At 37.7% G+C, this 25,384-nt stretch overlaps 2 protein-coding genes across 3 annotated transcripts in view; one reads left to right on the top strand and one right to left on the bottom strand.

Moving 5' to 3' along the window:
* The window catches only part of LOC115449179 (neural/ectodermal development factor IMP-L2), a 325,382-nt gene that overhangs the window by 202,839 nt on the left and 97,159 nt on the right, over positions 1 to 25,384 (bottom strand). The window lies entirely within an intron of this gene.
* LOC115452193 (heterogeneous nuclear ribonucleoprotein L-like) overlaps positions 11,569 to 25,384 on the top strand; it is a 464,908-nt gene continuing 451,092 nt past the window's right edge. For both annotated transcript variants that reach the window (XM_037437252.1, XM_037437247.1), the window contains exons 1-2: positions 11,569 to 11,645; positions 22,623 to 22,719. In XM_037437252.1, the coding sequence (XP_037293149.1) occupies positions 11,638 to 11,645; positions 22,623 to 22,719 (105 nt within the window). In that variant the 5' untranslated portion in view covers positions 11,569 to 11,637. The remainder of the gene's footprint in view (positions 11,646 to 22,622; positions 22,720 to 25,384) is intronic.

Here is a 25,384-nt window from a genome sequence, read left to right as displayed (position 1 = left end):
GAGCCGACATAATGACTCAATAATTGCATAATGCTACATGTTGGTAAGAATCAATTTCCAATCGGACTCTCCCACACGTGACACTGTTTATCATCGATGTATATTATGTACTACGTACTAGATTTGGCGTTCCGAATATTCACTGTGTTCAACTGAATTGAACTGTCATCCATACAAATTGATTTTAGTATGGTGATAATATTGATGCTTGTGGTTGTGTATAAAGTGGCGTTTATAATATAAAAACTCGAGTCTAAGTGCAAACCTGGATGTGAATAAAAAATATTAGTCAGATAATTAAAATTATTTGTTGTACAAGTGAATAAATAAGTTATAATAGTGACGTTTTGTTTGCCATTTCAGTTCAGATTTGAACAAATAGTTTATATGGACGTTCGTGTCTATAGAATATACGTCAATACTGTTTATACACAGGCACAATTGTGTCGACTGGCAACGGTAATCTCTCGTCACTCAATACTCTGGATGCCACTTCAGTTGCTATCAGGTGCTGTAGAGTCACTGTACCCGCATAAAAAAGCCAGTCGTAACACCATCAGACGAGTATGCTCGTCTCGTCATTAAAAGGTGTCCATAAAATTGTACACCAGCAAGGTAATATCCATTCGAACAATCGATAGATATCTTTATTCAGTTCCAAGTTTTATCTCAAACACTCTCGAGGTTCGCGAGCTGCAATCAGAGTCGAAAATTTGGAATATAAACCGTGATTTTATTGGTTATCGATTTAACTATTAAGGAGATTGTATCTTTCGAAGTTTAAGCGCGGTTCTTATAAATGTGACTTGCACAAACCAACTCTAATATGGTGTCTATTTCGGCCGCCAAGCAGCAGTGTTTAGTCACTGTTGTGTTCCGACTTGAAGGACATTGTAGCCAGTGTAACTACTGGACAACCATCTTGAATTACAAAGTATTGTTTGGTATTCCACTGCGCTCGCCATCCTGAGACATGAGATGTTAAGTCTTATTATGAACAGTAGTTACACCGGCTACAATGTCCTTCAAACCGAAACACAACAATGACTACACACTGCTGCTTGGCGGCAGAAATAGACATTGCGGTGGCACCTATCCAGGCGGACTCTCACATATAAGAGATCTACCACCAGTCTACTCAGGCGGACTCTCACATAGGAGAGACTTACTACCAGTAAAACTGACGAATTCAAAGATACTACACAATATGTTGTACGCACCAATAGATAATCGACCTTAACACTGACTCATAATACTCAAAATGGATAAATAAAGTTCTAAAATTAAATAAGTTGCGCGACACACCGAAAATATAAAGCCTTGTCATGCACGTCATTGTTACTTAAACATATTAAGCCTCCTTACATTTTAACGACGTTGTAAAAAATCGCGTAAAATTTCTCCATAAGCCATCCATTTATATTTTCAGCAAGAATAAAAATGGCGGCATTTTCACAAGCTGAAAGAGCGGCTCCGTAAATATTAGCAATTATTATTTATGGGCGTTTATAGAGGATAATCTTTTGTCTGTTTATCTTTATAAAAACCTTAGGCCACGGAAAAATTTACTTGCAAAATCATTTTCCGTCAACAAAAACTTTATCACGTGAACATAAGGTTGAGATTCGTTTGGATTATTGCCGAAACAACGCTGCATATACACTTAACGTATAAATCACAATCGGACGACATTTAGCAAGCTTTGCAAACGTCAAAACACTGGCCGCTTTTCTATAAATCAGCAGCGTTCTCTGTAAACGCGTGCACACGTGTTTGCGTTCGAAATTCGAACGGCGCGTCCGTATTGGCCGGTGTGTTAGGTTCCAAATTCAAAATACGCGCAGGTTTCTAAACGTTTCAATCTGATTGGATATTTGCGACACGTGTTTGGAGCGATTGGTTGCATGTGCGTTTACGGATCCAGTTACAGCACAACGGGTGACATATTGTGACACGGTATGGGGACACGTGTTCGTGTCACCGGCTTTGTTCGTTACTTTGTTTGACATATAGGAAATTTGATTACGCGGTAATTGTGTAAACACAACGTTCGCGGCGTCCGTTGGCGATTTATTGTGTTGTGTTTAGGGAGTTCGTTAACGAATTTTACATTCTGTATGTATGGAATTGTTTAGCTTTCATTTGATTAGCAGTATAATGGAACGTATGGAGCAAATGTGTTTATAGATAGTTTTTAAGTCTAGAATTGTTTTGTTGGTCTAATGAGAAATTCGATTCTGACTGAGGTCAATAAAAAAATTGTGGGTTTAAAGAAAAACCCATTACTCTGCCATTTAAGGCTTCTTTCCTCGATGCTCAAAACAAAATTTAAAAAATAAATTGGAAACCAAAAAACAATAACCTCACCCGACGCACGAAAACGGCAAAATGGACTAGTTACACAAAGTAAAAATGAATCCTTAAATACTTCGCAAACTATAAAAGAGCACTTTTTGAATAACGAACGCTTTTTAAATATTTCAAACGTTCCGCGAGGTGCGAACTGCGATATTGTTTTCGCATTCGCGAAGGGAAAAGAAAATTTAAAAAATTCATCGCGCATCCAATTTCGCCTGCATGGGTGTTTGGTTGTTTTTATTATGCATGGAACTGCTACCTTTCGAGATTGCTTTTTAATTTTCTGTTGCAAGTTGATGTTAGTAGGACTTACTTAGCCCTATTCTTATTAATAAGAAAACTGCGATTTTATGTGAACATATCTGGATGTTTTTTTTTAATGCTGAACGGATTTGGATGAAATTTTGCACAGGGATAAGCTGTGCCCAAAATTAAAATTAGGGTATATTTTATCCCGGGAAAAAGTACAGCGTGACTTACGGCGGAGGACATTGGGCGAAGACGTGCGCAATTCTTAGTTGTATATTAAATCTGATTAACAAAAAAATAATTTCTACAACCAGACTTTTACGGAAAGCCTAGAAGCAATCCGTCAGGCTGACATAATTCTACCAATCATCAAGGAATATAAAATCCTTTTTACACAGAAGTATTTATTTTTCGCACTAATTGCTGTTACATATTAAAAAACTTACAAAAACAAACATAGTCAAATACCTTATTAATATTATTCCATACCAGATCGTTCTCTATTCATCCGACTATCATATCCTCTCGGTGTTCGCGGCCCGTTCGTATGGCGTGTCAAATTGAGTCCGGTCATACGTCAGGAGGTCGTATATATGCTAATCTTGATGCAAATGTCAGCAGCGGAATGCCTCGTGACGTACAGTTGACATATGCTTCTCTAATGTAAACATGGCTGCTGGAATTGAACCTGGTACGGTTTAGTTTTGTGCATCGAAATATAATGTTTATAAATTTCATTATTACGAGATATTTATTACAATTTCTTTTTTAAAGCCATTTGAGTAAACGTTTCTATTAAGACTAATCAAAGATGCCATCCGGATCAAATCTGGCGTAAAGTTGCCCATAACCCTGGCTTTTACCACACTGCATGCAAAGAAATATTTCAATCCAGGACACCTGTGGAATCGTATCATTATACTTACATGTTTATGATTTTTTTTTTCATGGAAAAATTCTTGGATTCTCAACTATTAGTGGTAAGCAAGATACGCTGAATTTTTGCCAGCTAAAAAGCCCATGCTGGTTTCCTACTGCACTTTGGTGAAACTCCGAAAGCTCGAGATGAATACGCCAGTACTCCAGTGCGTCACTGGAAGCACTGCCTTGGTGGAGGAATACAAGCTCTTGCTTACTCGGACTATTAGGGTGAAGGAACAGAATGCACCTGTGTATTGCGCACACACTTGTGCACTATAATATCTCTTGCGTAGCTGATCTTCGTTGAGATTGGCCGCCATGGCCGAAATTCGGTTAGGAGGGATTCGTTTACTGCTATTTGGTACCTGCTTTGATGAAGTATACGACAAGCCCATTACCTTATTCTAACAGCCATCTCAAACAACTGACTCACAGTCTTAATAAAATTTTACATAATCACATAAAAATAACAAACTAATAAAATTCACAATTCAGAAACGTTAAATGTTGATTGGACTAAAACATACCGTTTTACAGATGTAACACTATCGTCCGTCCCCTTCGCGCTCATGACAATCTCGCGTAGTGCGAAGAGGACGGCAGTATTTTCACAAAGAACCGTAAATAGGTACCGGGCGGACAGAGTCTCATGTCTGCTAAATTACCACCCCCCTACCCATTTCCGAATAATGTCATTTTCTACCCCCCGTGGATCCCCCGTCCCCGCATCATCCCCCGCTTCCCTCACAGTGATACTACGTTGCACTATTTCTGGTGGGATGACAATGATTTTTGTGTTTTGAGAGACTTTCCATGGTGTTAATATGAAAGCTGATGGTTAATTGAGGTGTTGATGTGAACGTGTGCCATGATGATGTGATTGGTGCTCGACTGTCCTTGAGTAGCAGTGATGTCATATTTTCGCTTTAATATATCTGGCTAAGGAGCGCAGTTCAGGACTTTTTACTCAAAGATCTGGATGATGTTTTTATTGTTTATGGGCGGTCGTGTTGCTTGCCCTGAGGCGAGCGACTTGCTTAAGTTATTCAATCGCATTGCAATTCGCAAAACCAAAAAACAGGACTGAAAAATAACTAGGTGTGTATTTATATCCATGGTGCTAATGGCGAAAAACAAAACACACAATCAATTTATAGTCTGATGCTTAAGGTCGACTATTTATTTCATTTTCGTTTTCTTTTTCTATTAGAAATATGCATTACTAAAAAAAATATTTTCATAACAAATGAATAACTAATCATAATATTTCAAAGATATAACGGAATCCATGGTCACAACACATCTGAAATGCGATAATCATAAAAAACCTCGAGCCCCGTCCGACTCTTCCGTTCCCGTCTCCCCGCACACCATAGCGCGAGTACATAAACACCCCCCATCGTATGGATATCAGCCCTGTATTATATACTGTCCCACTGTTGGGCACGGGCCTCCTCTACTACTGAGAGGGATTAGGCCTTAGTCCACCACGCTGGCCTAGTGCGGATTGGTAGACTTCACACACCTTCGAAATTCCTATAGAAAACTTCTCAGATGTGCAGGTTTCCTCACGATGTTTTCCTTCACCGTTAAAGCGAACGATAGTTCACAAAGAATACGCACATGATTTTAGAAAAGTCAGAGGTGTGTGCCCTTGGGATTTGTACCTGCGGACATTCGTCTTGGCAGTGCGTTCCACATCCAACTAGGCTATCGCCGCTACCACGGCGGATTTAAACATTAATACTTACCATTGTAATAATGTTTAAATCCGCCTCAGTTGACTTGGTAGCGTGGGTCTATTGCGTTACAACCGGGCTGTGATCTCGGATTCGATTACCAATGGGGTAAAATTATATTGAGATTTTCGACAAAGTGTGGGCCAGGAAATCTGGCATTATTCCAGTTCAAAGGCGATAGGCCCTCATCTATTAAATAGGAGGTGCGATACATCTCTGATTACCCCTGAAACAGAAAACAGTTATATAATTTTTTAGTCTAGCTATAAAATTTTCCAATTCTTTCCATATATTTTTTTTTGTTATAAACAAACTTGCAAACTCTTTTAAAACGTGTTACGTATGTGCTTTTATAGGTAGGTTGCTATGAGACAATCTACTCACGGGCACTAGGTTCGAACCCGGCCACGTCGCCACGTTGTAAAATTACATCTACCCGAGGACTTCGCAAAAACACTTTTCCAAGTCTCTTGGGAGCGGGCGAAGTTAGTTTTCAGTTGCATTCGCTTTGACGGTGTCGTTTAATTTTGTTTTGTATGTACGGGTGTGGATATTATAGAGATGGTATTGTGTGTGTGTTGGTGATTTTTTAAGTGAATGAAATTAGATAATGTAGAGTCAATTAAAACTATTAGTCAGTATTAAAAAATTAAGATACTGAAGCTTGCGGGATCGAATCAGAAATAAGGAGATCCGCAGGAGAACTAAAGTAACCGACATAGCCCTGAGAGTTGCGAAACTCAAGTGGCAGTGGGCAGGGCACACAGCTAGTAGAACTGATGGCCGTTGAGGCGGAAAAGTTCTGGAGTGGAGACCACGATCCGGGAGACGCAGCGTAGGCAGACCCCCCACGAGATGGACCGACGATCTGGTGAGGGTCGCCGGAGTCCGATGGATGAGGGCGGCCCAGAACCGGACCCTGTGGCGCTCAATGGGGGAGGCCCATGTCCAGCATTGGACGATTCCCGCCTGAAATGATGATACTGAAGCTACTTTGATTAAAAAACAAAAATATATCTCCGACTACAGAAAAACTTTCACCAATATTTCACCAACCAACCGACCAGTACGACTGTCAACGACCAATTTCCCCCGGTCTGTCAGCGCTCAGTGTTTTATAGCAAAAAGTGTCACAAATACCCTCAAAAAACATATTTTTATGCTAACAATAATTATAACACTAAGCGAGATTTAGGGTCTCTTTCATAATTTCTGAGCAATTGATATTCGTCACGCATGTATAAGCCGACCAAATATAAAGGTCACATTCTAATCTATGCTCCCGAATAAATGGTAATAATTGAGTACTATCTACATTAGTTGTTTAATACGATAACAGCTATCAAAAATATACTTGAAGCTTGTGAAACAGGCTAAATGTGAAATAGGCCCTGTCATGTAATTCATTTACTTCAAATCCAATATATCTGAAATTTGTATAGTGTCAATTTGGAAAACTTATTTTATCTTTTTGTATTCAAGTAAATATAAACGCGTTTTATTAAAACCGTGCGTATCGCAATGTAAATGTTAGAGACACTGGAGCGCTTGGGAGAGGGGCAGTGGGAGGGAACACTGTGCCAATAAAATGCAAGTGAGTGTAGGAGGGTTGTAAAGTCTAAACACTATTTTGTTCAAGATATACAAGATTACAAGCGGCGATAGCCTAGTTGGGTATGGAACGGACTGCCAAGACGAATGTCCGCAGGTTCAAATCCCAAGGGCGCACACACCTCTGACTTTTCTAAAAATCATGTGTGTATTCTTTGTGAATTTATCGTTCGCTTTAACGGTGAAGGAAAATATCGTGAGGAAACCTGCACATCTGAGAAGTTCTCTATAGGAATTTCGAAGGTGTGTGAAGTCTACCAATCCGCACTAGGCCAGCGTGGTGGACTAAGGCCTAATCCCTCTCAGTAGTAGAGGAGGCCCGTGCTCAGCAGTGGGCAAGTATATAATACAGGGCTGATATTATTATTATTATTATTATACAAGAGTAAACAAGTGGAATACTACTTGATGGTCAGCGATACGCCTGGGTAACCTATGAAACAAAATATGACACCTTCATCCCCGAAGAGGTAGGCAGAAGTGAAACCATGCCACCCATTTTTCGCCATGCATGTCCCTAGATGTGATAGGGGGCGAGCCTATCGCCATAACGGGCACAATACAACAGTGGCGAATGGTGAAATTTTCCGAAAAGCAACCCGACACAACATATAAGTACTAATATGTATAAACGTAGTCTGCAAATCGTTCTAATGATAATTAGATTTTAGAATAAAACTATTTTTCGGATTTTGTTGCGGTTTTTAATTTTACTTTTCTTGCGACGTTTCGAAGACTTTGCAGCCTTCGTGGTCACGGGGGACTGAGGTGTTGATCACCCGCAAAGTCTAATTTACAATATCTACCTACATTTTACAATTATACAACTTTTTTTTTTTATTTAAAACTTTTTGCTTTTAGTGTTCCGCTCTACGCACAGTGAGCTCACAGTGTCTAGAAGTCTGGCAGTCGGTCTTTTGGGTTCCTTTTTCTATCTAATAAGAACTTATTAGATAATTAGATTCTACGGAAATTCTACATAATGGCAAGTCGGCAGATATCAGATTATAAAGACCCTTCGACACTGCAATATAATATAAGTACAGATGGAGGTCAATAAATTCGCAAGCCATGCGCGCGTAGAGTCGCACATTCGGTTCCAACAAGTGGCACGCGCTATATTACTCGCGCTCGTAAGCCGCGCGGTTTTATTTCGCGCATCTGTTTGTTTGTTTGTAATACCGACCGTTTAACTTTTACAAAGGGTCCGTTTCTGTTTGCAGTTTAGTCGGTAATCGGTTTTTGTATTGATTTTGTGAGAGATGTTTAATTGAAGAGTAAATGATCGGTGATGATGCTTTTTTAAATGTTTATATATTGGAATTCTATCGCTTTTTTTCTTACTGCCTTGGTGGCGTAGTTGTATTACGAGTGCAGTGCTAAGGTCTGGGGTTCGATACGCGGGTCGGCAAAATGATATTTAATTTTGTTACTCAGTTGATACTGAGGCTGATGCCTGAAGTCTCGAATTTGTGCCCGATATGGCGATAGGCTCGCCCCCTATAACATCATGGGACGGCATACACGCATAAGGCACGCGTGGTGAACTAAGGCCCCATAAACTCTCTTATTAGTTGACGAAACCCGTGCTAAAGTATGACAGTGCAATATTATAGAATTGATGTTATGCTAGCACATTATCAAAAATTATATGCGGCCAGTGTAAAGTGACTCCACTGGACCCGATGGTAAGAGAAATAGGATTTATAGTATATCTACAGTGTCGGCTGACGAGCAACGATTACCACTCGCCAGTGGACACAATTGTGCCGGCCTGTATAAAAATTAAATCAATGAATATACATACATACATAACATCACGCATTTCATCCCCGAAGGGGTATGCAGATGCGCAACTAGGGCACCCACTTTTCGCCAAGTATGTTCCGTCCCATGATGTGATAGGGGGCGAGCCTATCGCCATATCGGGTACAAATTCCAGACTCCGGGCTGATACTGAGCAGAAAAACCCAAATATCACTTTGCCCGACCCGGGATTCGAGCCCAGGACCTCAGAGCGCTATAGTACCGGACATGCAATACAATTACGCCACTGAGGCAGTCAATCAATGAATATGAGTTATAAAAATCAAATAGGCACATAAAAATCTCATTACAAAAACAAAAACACGAAAGAAAAGAAAATTCTGATTTACGCGACTGATTTTTAAATCTCTTCGCCAAAGATAACATTAGAAAGGAACAAAACAATGAATATATTGATTAATCTATACTACTTTGGAATACGCTCCTCTCAGAAATCAGGACGTCCACTAACAGGTTCACTTTCAAATCTAAAGTTCGGATGCTCCTCGCCAATAGTGTAGCAGATTCTCAAACATAAAAGTCTCTGGAAATTATTTTACGTTCAGTATATATTTTATAGTATAAGTATATCTGAATTTAAGTAGAATCTTTGTTTTATATAATATATGTATTATTTATTTTTTATATACTTACACCCACATTGTCTCATCTCTGCATCAAAGGTTAACTGGTCGAAAATGCCTCAGGCATTAAGTCCGCCTGTATACATTTACTGTATATAAAGTTGAAATAAATAAATATTATATCATTGTTTATTTATAACACAACGAACGTTTGTTTCGAGTTTAAATGTTACAACGCCATCTGGCGGACGAAATGTTAGGTTATTTATTAGTCGGTGCGTTCGCAGCGTCTGTTTGTTGAATTTAATTCGACTGAGAGCGCCGGAATAGTTTTATGTAACAGTGGAAATATCACTGTAATAAACGGGATAAGTTTCTCAGTTAAGTAATTGGGTATTTTTTGTTTGTTCTTTTACTTAGAGTTAGTTTCAGTTGGATCGACTGTCTCGGTGGTAGAGTATGATAGAGTTTCAAAACGATGTAAATACAAAATATTACTTTGATTGCTTCAGTGGCGTAGTTTAATGCATACGCGGCGAGTACGACTGTGGTGCTGAGGTCCTGGGTTCGAATTCCGGGTTAGGCCGAAATAATTGTGTCTGGGGTTATACATCTTAAAAAATGACCCAGTTGTAGTTCGAAGACAGGAAGTTGGCGGTGTGATATCCCCATCCCGTGTGCGGAAAGCCGTGGGTCCTGCGCCTGGTCTCTCTGCTCATGGCGGATTGCCGTCTCACTTGACTATGAGTGAAGGAACAGTGAGTGCACCTATGTATTGCGCACACTTGTGCCCTATTATATCCCCTGCGTATGTAAGCGGCTAGCAATTCATCGGCTAATATTAAGGAGTCTGGCAAAAATCAATGTATCTATTGGGGGTCTGCTTGCCCAAAGTAACGTCCTGGTTGCACCTCTGTCCACCACTCAGCAGTAAACGCGTGATGTGTAGTAAACTCGCCAAAAACAATTATAATGCGCCAACCAATTCACACCTGTTTCGTCCATATTTCCCCATTATATAACCACTAAACCACCTGTTCGTTCAACATTACAAGATGTATATCAGTTTAAACATCAAGTTGGAATATCGGAATTCTCATAGGCTACGCCTTCATGTTTCCTATAAATAAATTTACATATAAACTGCGGTGCCAGTGCGATTGCATCATTTATCGCCAGCAATTCATTAAAAGGTTTTGTATCGCCCATATACTATATTTATCATTTGTTCATTAAAATTGCTTAAGGTTTTTATCCAATGAAGCCGGCATATTAATTAATTTTTCTAACTGCGAGAACTAATCACTGACGAATTTATTTGCTTCAATACTAAACAAACAAAATGTAAAACCTACTATTTAAATAGAAGTTGCACAATCATAGCAAACGTAGAATGCAAACAATAAAAACTCAATAAAAAATGAGAGTATCAACGGACAATACAATCAATCACAATGTCTATATTAATTTGCCTGCAAGTTTTGACCAATTTTCAGCATAATAAATCGCCTTCAGTTGTGTTTTGTCTATGAGTTGCTGTTATATAATTTTGCTGAGAATAAAAAAGTTTTTACTATGGAACTAATCGACTTCCAATCGCTGTTCTAAATTTCAATACCCATGAAATTGTAAGATAATGTTCTCAAGCTATGCGATGCTTTTATGTGTGCGATAACCATCAAAAGGATAGAGAGGATGTGTGTTTTGCAATTCTAATAGAGTATGGCCCCGGGTCGAGATTGTAGAGTGCCTTTCAGTTCATAGGTGAGGTGAAGGTGAAGCTGAAATTCAGCCCGCGGTGTGTTCCTGAAAAGGTGTTACCTACGTATATTATTTCAAGGATTATATGTTTGCTTTAAATTAAGAATTGACGCATTAATCTTCGGTTATATCTTTATGTAAGTGTGCGATATTTGTCGAGTTAGTTGTATAAATTTGTTTCTGCGATGTTAGACATTGAAATAAAACTATTTCGCTGATTTTATCGTGGCTTTTATGTTATAATTTTCTTCTCTCTCTGCGTAGGACAGTCAACAACTAGAAATATATAATTGTAAAAAAAAATATTGTAACTTTTCGAATAATCGTGACCACGAAAGCTGCAAAGTCTTCGAAACGTCGGGAAAAATTATAATATAAAAATCGTGATAAAATCCGTAATATAGTTTTATTTCAACAAAACATTTTTATTTTTTGGCATTTAAGAGTCCTGCCATTGACTCTAATTTATAACCAACTATCTTTGATTTCGTATGCTCCCAGTACATATAACGCGCTAAACTGTCGTTTGTTTTGGGACGTGATCCACACAATAAGCACACCACACGGTACAGAGGATCGTCGTGTTCAAGAAAAATGGAGTTCAAGCGATGGTCGAATATCCTTTTCAATGTATAAAAATAATGCTTTATTCATCACGTAGGCGAACATAGTTGCACTTATGATGAGTCAAGGTGCATGAGAATGATTATGTCGAATTAATTCGCTTGTATACGCAGAATACACGTCGCTCTCTCAATAAAACAATGACCTATTCCAAAATTGATTTGTGGAATCGTCAAAAACACTATTCGATTTTTATATTTTCACCGCCAAGCAACAGTGTGCAAGTATTTTTCCGTTTGAAAGATAATTGGCCAGGAATAACTTGGCATAAGACTTAACATCAATTTATAATACAATAATAAAAACTAAGAGCTGCTACGATGGTGTAGTTTTGTATACGCGCCTTAATAACATGGGATTAATGTAGCTGGTGAAATAAAGAAAAGATTTAAAACGAACAAATTACAAACATAAAATTTACATCAAATAGCATTGTGAAACCCCTAATACAGCTCCTTGCACTACGGTCTAACAATACTGCAGCGCTAATTTTCTGAAATGTCAGTAACGCCTCTGCCTACCACTGAAATAGGAAAAATCCGTGATGCTACGTATAACCAAGCCAAATATCAATTTTAATCAAAGTTCTAATATATAGAGTGGACATTGGCAAGATTGTCATACAAAAATTTTGCGCTCATGCGATGGTTACACAATCTACCGTGAAATAACAAAACAATGTAAAATACTTCATATTTGTTTCCATATCGTGTTTAGCGCGTATTTAATTTGCTTATTAGCATATTTTCTATAAATACCTATATGTTATTTATGTATTAGTATTTAAGGACGCTGTGACATCTTGTCACACGGATATTTCAAATAAGACAACGACTTATTACCAACTGGTAATGACTTTTGAAGCAAAAATGTTATCATAATGTCCGGTCTATACCTATATTGTTTAATGTCTTTGATTTTAATACTAATTCGAAATGAATAGCCACAACGCATGAATATGAAATCCATTTTTTAATACGTGCGAGCATTTTTTTTTTTCGTCTTAAATCAAACTGAGTGATGTGTTTACACGCGGAATATCGGAAACGGTTTTGTTGATTTGTATTTTATTATTCGCGGATGAATGGGGAAACGCCTTGGTGTACGTAAAAGGTCTGTGAACTTTGAGTTGATGGCGTAATTTCATTCATATTTGGCGTTTTAAAACAGGTAGGCAATTACTGGTGGTAGGTGTCTCGTATGTGAGAGTCTGTCTGGGTAGTTACCACTGAAATGTCTATTTATGTCGCCAGCAGTGTGTAGCAGTTCTGTTCCGGTTTGAAGAACATTGGAGCCAGTGTAACTACTGGACGTAATCAGACTTAACATCTCATGTCTCAGGATGGCGAGCGCAGTGGAATACCAAACAATACTTTGTAATTCAAGGTGTTTGATGGTGTTTCTTCTGTTTTAGGGGCGGTCGTATCGCTTGCCAGGCCGAACGGCATAGCTCGTCTAGTCATTAAAATCAATAAAAAAAATGTGTCGAATGGCGAGAGGTGATCTTCTCTCGTTAGTCGACCCGATTAATTGGTCCACTGCTCTAAGTAGTAGGTCATTTTGCCGCATCTTTGTAAAGAAAAACATTATTGTTGTCGGATCCGTCAGCCGCCACAATTATCCCTTGTTTAAACTGAATGTAAACACATTGATCTCGAAACTCGACACTCACGTGGTCCACTACACACTACATTAATTCGAGCCTGACTGTACTTAACAGAAACAATTTCGAAAATTAATAACATCCGATCGTAACACTTCATTTCAACGTTTCAAATGTAAGTGAAAATAATAAATAATAGTAGGGTAATGATAGGAAACTATTCGTTTATTTATATTTCTCTTTACGGTCTACGGAATCAGGTCGACTCGGACGACATTTAATTTCAACCGCCATTTGCCATCGGAATGATTTGCGTTGCTTGACAGATACATGACATTACGCGTGTCACGGAAAAATGACCTTATCTATACTATTATATAAAGCTGAAGAGTTTGTTTGTTTGTTTGTTTGTTTGTTTGAACGCGCTAATCTCAGGAACTACCAGTCCAAACTGAAAAATTCTTTTTGCGTTGGATAGCCCTTTGTTCGTGGAGTGCTATAGGCTATATATCATCACGCTATACCCAATAGGAGCGGAGCAGTAATGTCTTATCTCAGGAACTACCGGTTTGAACTGAAAAATTCTTTTGTGTTGGATAGCCCTTTGTTCGTGGAGTGCCATAGGCTATATATCATCACGCTATACCCAATAGGAGCGGAGCAGTATTGTCTTATCTCAGGAACTACCGGTTCGAACTGAAAAATTCTTTTTGTGTTGGATAGCCCTTTGTTTGTGGAGTGCTATAGGCTATATATCATCACGCTATACCCAATAGGAGCGGAGCAGTAATGGCTAAACTCAGGAACTACCGGTCCCAACAGAAAAAATATTTTTGCGTTGGATAGCCTTTTGTTCGTGGAGTGCTATAGGCTATATATCATCACGCTATACCCAATAGGAGCGGAGCAGTAATGGCTAATCTCAGAAACTACCGATTCAAACTGAAAAATTATTTTTGTGTTGAATAGTCCTTTGTTTGTGGAGTGCTCAAAGTTATATATCATCACGCTATGACCAATAGGAGCGGAGCAGTAATGTCTAATCTCAGGAACTACCGGATTGAACTTAAAAATTTTTTGTGTTGGATAGCCCTTTGTTCCTGGAGTGCTATCGGCTATATATCATCACGCTATGACCAATAGGAGCGGAACAGTAATGAAACATGTTGCAAATCGAGGAAAAATTATTAGTTTTGAGAGCTTCCGTTGCGTGCGCTGCGTAAACGGTTAAAGTTATGCAACAGTGATGTATGACGGGATTGTTCCTCTTAAAAGTTCTAAAAATATATTATAAAACCAAAGTCTCCCGCTGCATCTGTCTGCCTGAACGTGTTAAACTCAAAACTACCCAACGTATTAAGATGAAATTTGGTATGGAGACAGTTTGAGACCCTGGGAAGAACATAGGCTCCCGGGAAACTACTACTTTTATAACGGAAAACTTTAGCCTGAAAAACTTTATAACGCGGGCGGAGCCGTGGGCAAAAGCTAGTTATGTAATAAATAACTTATACCTGCAATGTTAGCCCGCTAACATGTCAAGCATTAAATAGTTAAATTACTCACTTAATTGGTTAACTTATTGCGTGAACGTCTCCAAAATTATATTTTGTTCAGTTTGCTGCGCTTAAGTCTGTTTTAGATTCAATTATCTATATGTTGAGTTTTCCTAACTTGGGCTTACATTAAAGCTATAAGTTATCATAATAAATTAATGTAATTGTAGTGTTAAATCTGCTGGAAACCCAAATAAATAAAATTAAAATAAAACAAAGTCCCATTTTCTGTCTGTCTGTATCTTATCAATTTTAAAATCTACTGAACGGATTTTTATGAAATTTGGTATGGAGATAGCGTAACACTCCGGGAAGGATATCTACCTATCTGGGGAACCTCAAAATTTAAATTAAATATTTTTTTAATAACAATAAAAAAAATATAACAATAAATAGTTTTGAAATAAGTAATTGATATTATATTTTAACTTAACTTAAAACCTTCATACTGCAACTAGACATTTTGCAGATGAGATTTTGTTCTTGGGGACCGTCGACATATTTGGAAGATTTTTATGTTTAACCCGCTCAGTTACCCGCTTGCGCTCATGAATCCGCTGTCACCACAACCGCACGCCCCGATAAGGTGTAGAAAAATATACAACACTTATTTTTATGGTGCGCTCCATTTTCATGGCGTTGTACAGAGCGGCCAGTGTATCAGACGTTCGAGTGGGGCACTATAGTTATAGCCCCAATCGTTTCGTAGATACGCTCGCATGATTTATGTTTACGACTGTTAGCCGGTGTTTTTAAGTTTATCGGGTTGTAAGCATTATTTTTTATCGGTTTCTTGTTAATTTACCAATGCGTTTTTATTCGGATTTTTTCATAATGTAAATTATGTAATGATTTCTCATGGCTACGCTAATGTTAGAAACTGAAATAAATAAATCGGATTTTATCGGTTTTATATTACAATTTTGTCCCGACGTTTCGAAGACTTTGCAGTCTTCGTGTTCAAGGGATTATATGTGAAAGTTATGTGTAAAATAAATTATAGTCTGACCGAATAGAGAAATTTAACAAATATTTTTATTAGCTTTTGCCTTCTGCTCTGCCCGCGAGAATTTTTTCGGGTTAAAAGTAGCCTACAGAACTTGGCAGTAATGTAGTTTTTTATTAGTGAAAAAAAAAATCTAAATCGGTGATATAGTTTCTGAGATTAATAACGCTTTGAAACAAACATACTTCGTCAGTGTTATAATATTACCATAGATTCGTACAACAGCTAATCATTAAATATAATGTGTGTTGGGAACTGACTGCAAAATCGTTGTTTCAAAGCTCTTTTAATATCAAAGATCTTACTTTCATATTGAAATGCAATGAACTATAAAGTGACCACTGTATATAACTGTCTCGTTAGCGTAGTTGGATTGCATGCGCGGTACAGCAGCGCTCTGAGGTCCTGGGTTCGAATCGGGTCGCGAAAAGTGATATTTGTGATTTTTTGCTCAGTATCAGCCAGGAGTCTGGAATTTGTGTCCGATATGGCGAAAGGCTCGCCCCCATCACACCATGGGACGAAACATACTTAGCGAAAAGTGGGTGCCCTAGTTGCGCATCTGCATACCTTCGGGGGTAAATGCATGATGTTTGTTTATATAAGAAATTATACAATTTTAGGCTAATAAAGTGTGACGGGTCTTTCTTGAAGCTAAACGGCAGTGGTAATAATATTTACTCTGCAATAACACACAAAAAAGCAGTGATAGCCTAGTTGGTTGTGGAACGGACTGCCGAGACGAATGTCTGCAGGTTCGAAACGCAAGAGCACACACCCTCGTGATTTTTCTAAAAAAATATGTATGTATTCTTTGTGAATTATCGCTTGCTTTAACGGTGAAAGAAAACATGGTGAGGACACTTCATACCTGAGAAGTTCTCTATAGAAATGTCGAGGGTGTGTGAAGTCTACCAATCCGCACTAGGCCAGCGTGGTGGACTAAGGCCTAATCCCTCTCAGTAGTAGAGGAGGCCTGTGCCCAACAGCGGGACAGTATATAATACATCGCTGACATAATAACACAAAAAACTGGACAAATGCGAGTTGGACTCGCTACCACCAGCATAGCCTAATGTAGTTACTATGCCGTGCTAAAAAACCATTTCAATAATAAGCAATACTTTGCACAACATCTATACCGATCGAGATAAATCTCGCCGGTTTAATAACCCACGTCCAGCTATTTGTTTTTATTAATGCGCGGGAGTCAAAAAATGTTTGTATTCGTTCGGCCGCCGATTGCGCTAATGAATCATAATACGGCCCGTTCGGATGGGTTAGGGCGTGCGTACGAGAACGATTTTTTTGTCGTTGTTTGAGGTGTGTCGGTTACGTTGTCGAAAAATGTATTTTAATCATCGATACATATTAGGATAGTAAGATGACGAAATGAAAAGTGTTAAAGTTGCAAATAAATGTCACCAGAAAATGCAAATATTTGTTTTTTTTTTTTTATTCCTGCCACGGTAAAGAGCCTGTACTGTACTATTTCGTCTCGACAAAGTACGGGATCGCAAAAAATAGCTATCTCATGCCATTCGACACAATCATGCCGACCTGCTGGGATAATTTCAAATATAAGTAATATTATCTTCTTGTGTCCATTTTTGTTTTTCTTTATTACTTTGAATGACTAGACGAGCTTGCCGTTCACCTGATAGTAAGCGATACGACCGCTCATAAACAGTAGAAATAGCATCTAACAACTTGAATTATAAAGTATTGTTTGGTATTCCACTGCGCTCGCCATCCTGAGACATGAGATGTCAAGACTTATTAAGTTCAGTAGTTACACTAGCTGATTGAAATATCAGTTACAATAGACTTTAACGCATTGTTTCCAGTTTAATTTAATCTCAAAATGTTTAAATGAACAATAAAAAAACTCAAACTACAATTTATCATCCGATTATAAATTGCACAAAAAATCGCAAACGTGCCGCGCGCCTATAATGAATCATGCCATACCGATGGATATTATAAGAATAAACGTGGGAGTAAGGACATACGTGCGTTTGATTAAACGATTCGTGTCGTGTAAAGTCGTCGCGTCGTCTGTCGTATCGTGTACACGTTGTATCATTTGAATAATTACGTAATTATGTTTGTTTATTGGCAAGTTAATGATTATACGTTTGATAATTCGAATAGATAACTTAATGATTCGAATGTCGTGATAGCGATTTTATTGTTTATGGTATGACGAATTAATTAGAATGCTATTGCGAATAATTAACGTTGATTAGTAAATAATTACGTAGTTTTATTGTTTTTTTTTAATCAATAAACATATTCTATGCTCAACCCGCAATGTGTCAAAAACTATCATATTCCGATGATTCTTTAAAATATAAATTTTCAACATTTCCAATACGACGTTACGACACGATATATCGTACCACCGCTCTAACCCCATCAAACTCGTTTGAACTATTAATAATACAAATAAATACCGTACCGATATAAAAATCTGTTTGATTTACGATATAGATCGTGTTGTTTGAAAAAAAACTTACGCGTTGAGTTATGAGCGACACGTGGATATCGGACTGAACCCGGTCACACCGACGCGTAATGAAACAAATACGATTAATGTATTGCTTTTAGATATAAATTATTGGTTCGCATTTGAAATATTGTTTGTGATTGTCTTTTTAACTAATCGTATAGGCAGGAATGTTTTTGATGTTTGTATATGCTCATGCTTTTATTGTCAGGGGTGGGCAGAGATGCTAATAGATTTAAACTAAGCCAAGCCTCTTGTATCACATCCCAGTGAAATAGCCTACCGTTATAACTGTTAAAATTTCTTACCTCTGAAACATCGGGTATGTTTTATGTCGTTCAGTTGTTTAATAAGTATGTGAGTTGATTTCTTTGAGACCGTGCGGTCTAAAATCAATGCATTCCAATGGTCTGGTGGGTTTTAAAAAAATATTTTATATCAGACACTTTAGGCTGAATATTTTTTTTTATATTTTTTATAATGGTAAGGCAAAGTGACAACCCCCCCCCCCCTGCACCCCATAATAAGCAAGGGGTTCAGATGGGATGTCGACTGACAACAAATCATTATCAATCATATAATAATATCAGCCCTGTATTATATACTTGTCCACTGCTGAGCACGGGCCTTCTCTACTACTGAGAGGGATTAGGCCTTAGTCCACCACGCTGGCCTAGTGCGGATTGGTAGACTTCACACACCTTCGAAATTCCTATAGAGAACTTCTCAGATGTGCAGGTTTCCTCACGATGTTTTCCTTCACCGTTACAGCGAATGATACATTCACAAAGAATACACACATGATTTATTAGAAAAGTCAGAGGTGTGTGCCCTTGGGATTTGAACCTGCGGACATTCGTCTCGGCAGTCCGTTCCACACCCAACTAGGCTATCGCCGCTTATACTAGGCTATCGCCGCTTATAAGTTTTTATCAATCATACCTCTTGCCAATCGACTCAATTAAAGGTCTGTTTGGACAGGATATACACAGGCTGATCCCGGAACGCAACACACTCACATAGGCCACTATTGCGGGTTTACTCCTTGGGTACAGTGGCCGTTATTCGGGTGGATACCAATTCCCTAATCAGCGAAATTAAGTCATTAAGGTAATAGCTTAAAAAAAAAAATCACAATAAGTCACTCTTCGGTGTAAGACTCACCTCAAATAAAAAAGGTATTAGCCGAAACACGCATGCGCGAGAATTCGCTATAAACCTAAAAAAAAACCATTCGTAGAACCACAAAATATTCGTCACTCTACAAATGTAGATTATAAAGTACTTTGAACTTTACGTAGAGCTTTTAACGATATCTTTGAAATGGCAATTTAATGGAATGATTTCTAGTTTTTGGAAAATCTATTCAGTAATGTTGTTTTTTTATGAAACGTTTCTCGATTAATAATAAATACATTCTCAATCACATCTAGAGAAGTAACTTCAATGAATTATTACAAAAAACGCAAATGTAATTTTTTAAAAAATAGATAGAACATATAAAATGTTATCGCGGAAGAAACCTCTCTTTATTATAGGTATGGATGTAACACTCCCACATTCCGCCATAATTGGTTTCACCTAAAGAGGTTACAGTAAAAATAGTTGCTACTAAATATATTCCAGTCACAAAGCGATATAATTCATGTAAAATCCAAGCAAAGGTAAGCCTTATACAACTATAACGTCTCGTCATCTCAGACAAGACATGTTCCACGTCGTCAAAATGGCGGCCGTAACGTTACACTATCAAACCCATAACGATGTAGCGAGCTTGTGTTTTGTTTAGACCATAGTGTACTTAGGCGTTTTGAGAGTTTGTTAATGTGGTGGGATGTTGATATTTGGGTAAAGATTTTTCAGCATTATGATTTTTTACAGTACAGGGGTGGAACATACCACATTTTGTCAGCTATGTTAGGTCTATGTGATAACGCGCGTATCGCCATATTAGACACTCATTCCAGACTCCGTGCTAACACTGAAAAGAAAACCCTAAGTAACTGCTCGACCCGGGAACTGAACCTAAAACCCCTGAGAGAGTTTGTACCGCGCGCGCAGTACTTCTCCAACGAGTCATTCTCGTGGTTATCACATGACTAATTGTATTTACCCACTATCAAAAGAAAAATCGATGCATATCATAAAACAAACTCACTTCTTCTGTATGTCTATGTTATCGATTTTCTCAAAATATACTGAACGTATATTTATGAAATTTGGTATGGAGGTAGATTAAGACCCTGGGAAGGTTATAGGCCCCTTTCTATCCCAGGAATATATATAGCGGGTCTTTTATCCCGGAATACTCCTTTACGCGGACGAAGCCGCTAGCAAAAGCTAGTATACTAAATTTGATCGCAAAATAGGCTTCAATGTAAAAGAAATAAAGGTCCGAAAACCATAATTGGTCCCTCATACATAATACATAGCATAGAGCGTTCGTTACATTCAAGATGAAATTTGGTCCATTCCTCTAATTACACCGTCTCGAAGTTTTCTTTGAGGTTTTTTTTTTATTCAAATCACTTGAAGTTTCAGTCTGAATGTAACGCAGACTGCGATTTAAGGCTGCGGTTATGGTGTTAAGAGAGGCCTTATATTGTTAAACGAATGATATTTTTTTTTTTGCTAGAGTAGACTAGGTTTTCTTGTCGTCGTCACAATGAAGGCAATTGAATGATTTACATTAAATTTATCTAACACTGCGAATTTCTTAAAATTCTTGTACATAAGCCCACGAAAATGCCCCTGCAAGGTTAGGCACAGCAATAAATACTGCAGTCATAATGCCTCAAATATATCCATCCCATAATATGTTAGACTCATCACGATATCGGACACAACATCTTAAGATTAAAAACAAATTATTAACCTTTTGTAATCCTCTTAGATCAATTACATAATTTAATTCATCTTAGTAAGTAAAATTAGTTTTTTTTATTAGGTATATGAGTTAACTTGTAATTTATATATAGTTGTGTAATGTGTATGCCTGTAATAGGCATATATTACTAATGATTTCTACGATTTTAGAAGTTTTAATTTTGTTAATATATATACATGCTGTTGGTGTACCATAGAAATAAATAAATATCCGCACCGCTCGTTTCCAAGACCTATACCGATGTCCCATTACACAAAATAAAGTAGCATTCCGACAAAAGGACGTTTCCGATTGCCGCGCCTGCCGAACTTATCCGCGTAATAACTGTTTGATGTGCCGATTTAACGTTCGGATATCTCGGTTTTGTCGACAGTTTAATGCTTTCCAGATTTCGGATATTACCATTGAATGAGTTTGTTATTTTCTGTTGATCTTCGTAGGCCGTGTTTTATCAGTAAGATGATGGGAATGGTGTTTTTTTATATGTCGTTTGTGCAATTGTATCCTTTTTGCCTATTAAGTACAAAGTACGAAATTGCACTGCACTCGTTATCCTGTATATGTTTCGTTCATATTTCCCAGTATTTTCAATACTTGTACAATGCACCTTGCCTGGCGGCAGAATAAGACAGTGATAATATCTACCTACATAGACTATATAATTCGAGAGACATATTGAAGCATTCGCTGAATGTCACCATAACTCTATTAATATTTAACTAATAACGATCGATAAATTAAAATTTACAAACATCACATGTTAACTGTAGATTTAAACGTTAGCTATTTCATATAACGCAATAAAAAAAAAAATATCCGCGGCCACTTTTGTATCCGACACACATAAGCGGATTTGTTCGATGCAAGCTTCACTTTGTAATTAGTGGAACGGCTATATCCGATGAATATCCGCGTCGAAACGTCGGATTTTATATCGCGCTCGTAATTGAGTTTGTATGTAAATGAAGTATTATAATTTTGTATTAAATTTCTTTGTATGAATCGTGCGGTGTTATTGCAAAATGTTTCGTACTGTTCGGATAAGTAAGTTGTTATTGCGATGGGGACATTTGTAGTAATTTATTTAAGTTTATTTTCTAGGATTACTGTACGTAATTGAGTTGAACGTTTCCTTGCTTTATCCGTATAATATCCGAAAGTTGTAAAGCGAATTATTATAGTTTACAAAATATAAAATTAATTTAAAAAAATGAAACTGTTTTTATACTACAAATATATTCACGGAACAAAAATATCTACATATAAAAACTAAGTTAAAAAAGCTAGTTCAAATGTCACTTACATAAAAAAAATAATTGTCAAATATTTATCATAATATGTAATGTTTTATTTTTATTACTAAGTTATGTTCACACTGTGCAATATGTTCCTTAACCCACGTCCACAAGTTTGAAAGTGTTGAGTCAGCGACGCGCGCGAAGGAGGCGCTGCACGGCTGCGACATATACTCAGGATGCTGTACACTCAAGATCGAGTTTGCTAAGGTCAGTAACTTATATAATCAATATTAATTTTAGTCAATTATAATGTTTTTTGTAAGACATAAAAGGTATATTTAATTAGATGTGTATCAGCGGCGAAGGGTGAAGATTTTCAAAAGGTAACCCGACACAACATTTAGATGCTGATTTGCATAAATGTGGTCTGGAAATCACTCTAATCATAATAAGAAAGGGAAGCCGGCAGGAATCCGATTATATGGACCCTACGCCACTGATGTGTATAGTCTGTTCAGAAAGAGATTCGTCGTGGGATTTGAGGTGGCTACTGTGCTTAATTACCTCTTTTGTTTAGTTTCAATATGTTTCTATACAAAAATCCCTAAAAACAATACGCAAGATCGTTTATAACAAAGCAGTACGACATGACAATGAGTTTAACATTTACCAAATGGCGGGGAAGGGTTGCTATGTAAAAATTGCAAAGTTAGTTCACTTTTCGGCCAAGACGGTTCTGTTTCTGAACAGACTATAAGAAAATTAAGATGTTGTTGACAGTTGCGAAGGGTTCATATATTCCGATTCCTACCGGCTTCCCTTTATGTAAAATCTTATTACCATTAGAACAATTTGAAGTCAGTATTTATGCATAGTACATATATGTTGTGTCGGGTTTTCTTTTGGAAAATTTCGCCCCTTCGCCACTGGTATTTTTGTTTTCCAAGTTTGATCAGTGAGGCTAGACAAATATTTACCGAGACATCCACTTAGCTCGGATAGATTAAGTTGCTTTTTGTTTGATTATGTTTGGTGGAGTTTTTGGCGCGGTTTTGGATATCGTTTCAACTTCACATCCCTCGTGTATGGTGGCGCGGTAACTAGGAGATAAATAGATGGATAAAATGTTCAATAATGTACACACACAACATCACGCATTTATCCCCGAAGGGTATGCAGAGGCGCAACCGATATGGCGATAGGCTCGCCCCCTATCACATCATGGGACGGAACACACTTGGCGAAAAGTGGGTGCCCTGGTTGCGCCTCTGCATTTAATAATGTATATGTCTGATTTTTTTTACTCTATTATTATTGCGATTAGAGTGGAATGATCGCAGACGAACATTATTAAACAATCTGTAGCACCAACAAATTAAAATTTCAACACTTGATCCGTAAACGATTCACGAAACGACACTCGCGGGTGGATATTAAAAAACGTGGAGTGCTTGAAATGCGAAGCCTCGTCAAACACGCGTTCTGCTGAGTGGACACTTAACGCCACTTCCGCCCTTCCGCCTTGCCGAGTTTATTTTTCCTTGTTTAATTTTGATAGTGTCTTTGGTGTAGTGGGTTGTGGGAGGATCCGGTTTCGATTCCCGGTTCGTGCAATACTAAATGTGCAGTGTAGATTTTGTTACACCATTTCATAATAATTTTAACACAATTTGTTCGGTCAGAGATGGTTCACCAACAAGCGACCGATCGTAAAAACTGACAAAACTTGCCGCAACAAGCGTAAAAGTACTTTGCCCGAACCCTATATTGACTTTAGTAAGAAAACAAAAGATACTATTTCTAAGTAATGATATAAATAAAGATTTTATTCAGCCACCAAACATTTTTATTAAGTAACTAGATTTTGCTGCAGCTCCACCTGCGTGAAAAAAGTTTATCCCCGATAAAAAGTAGTCTATGGCACACAGGAGTAATATAGCTTCATCTAAATGGAGAAAAAAAACAAAATCGGTTTAGAAGTTCCCGAGATTAGCGCGTTCAACAAACAAACTCTTCAGCTTTATACATTAGTGTAGATAATAAGATTAATATGACTGATGTCCTTATTCTAAGAAGGTTGTGTTGTGTATCCGTCTGAGGCGCGTCTCCTTACAATCTGTAACAGGTTGTCATGACATCGTGGAGAGTTTCAACTTGGGTAATTTTTCCAGTTTTATAAATAATGTTCTAAGATAATTTTTCTATGGATTTCTTGTTATGTTATTTAGTATTTACTAGGTAATTAAGTAGCGCAGTGTCCATAATAAAACCGATTCCTGCCGGCCTCCCTTTTCGTAATTTATGTAAAGTCGATCATCATTACAACGATTTGCAGACAGACTGTATTTATGCATATTAGTGCCTTTATTATGCATATATTGTGTCGGGTACCCTTGGGGAAAACTTCATCTCCATCACGGCTAGGTATTGTTTGTAGCCCCTTCCGTGGTACAGTTTTCGTGCCATAAAAGCCTTACGGTGTTTTTTTGGAATACTATGTAGTCCATATGTTGTTCCAAGATATGGCTTACCGGTATGCCATATTTCACCTAATTTTCAGGGGTTTCGGCTCCTACTTCTAATAATAATTATTATAAGCGTTTTATTTCATGCTTAATAAGTAATATAGTGCACATACATTACCTACTTCTCATAAAACATCCAAATATCATAATATATACAAACATTTGCAATGATTACATTAATGTAATTATTTGTAAGCAGCAGACCGGGCTTTGTGGCGTACCTTGGGAGACGTGTATGTCCAGCAGTGGACTGCAAAGAGCTGATAATGATTACATGAATGTACTATGTTAATAATATATGAAGTTGCGTGAGTGTTCCTAGCTATAGCAGTATTTATTGTACCCTGCCGTTCGATGTTATTTGTATAACTCCGTGTCACATGAGTATTAAGTACGATGCGCCGGCG

The sequence above is a fragment of the Manduca sexta genome, chromosome 2 (genome assembly GCF_014839805.1).
Source record: "Manduca sexta isolate Smith_Timp_Sample1 chromosome 2, JHU_Msex_v1.0, whole genome shotgun sequence".
Taxonomy (NCBI): domain Eukaryota; kingdom Metazoa; phylum Arthropoda; class Insecta; order Lepidoptera; family Sphingidae; genus Manduca; species Manduca sexta.
The sequence above is the reverse complement of the archived record's forward strand: the minus strand, read 5'-3'. Positions and strand labels throughout refer to the sequence as shown.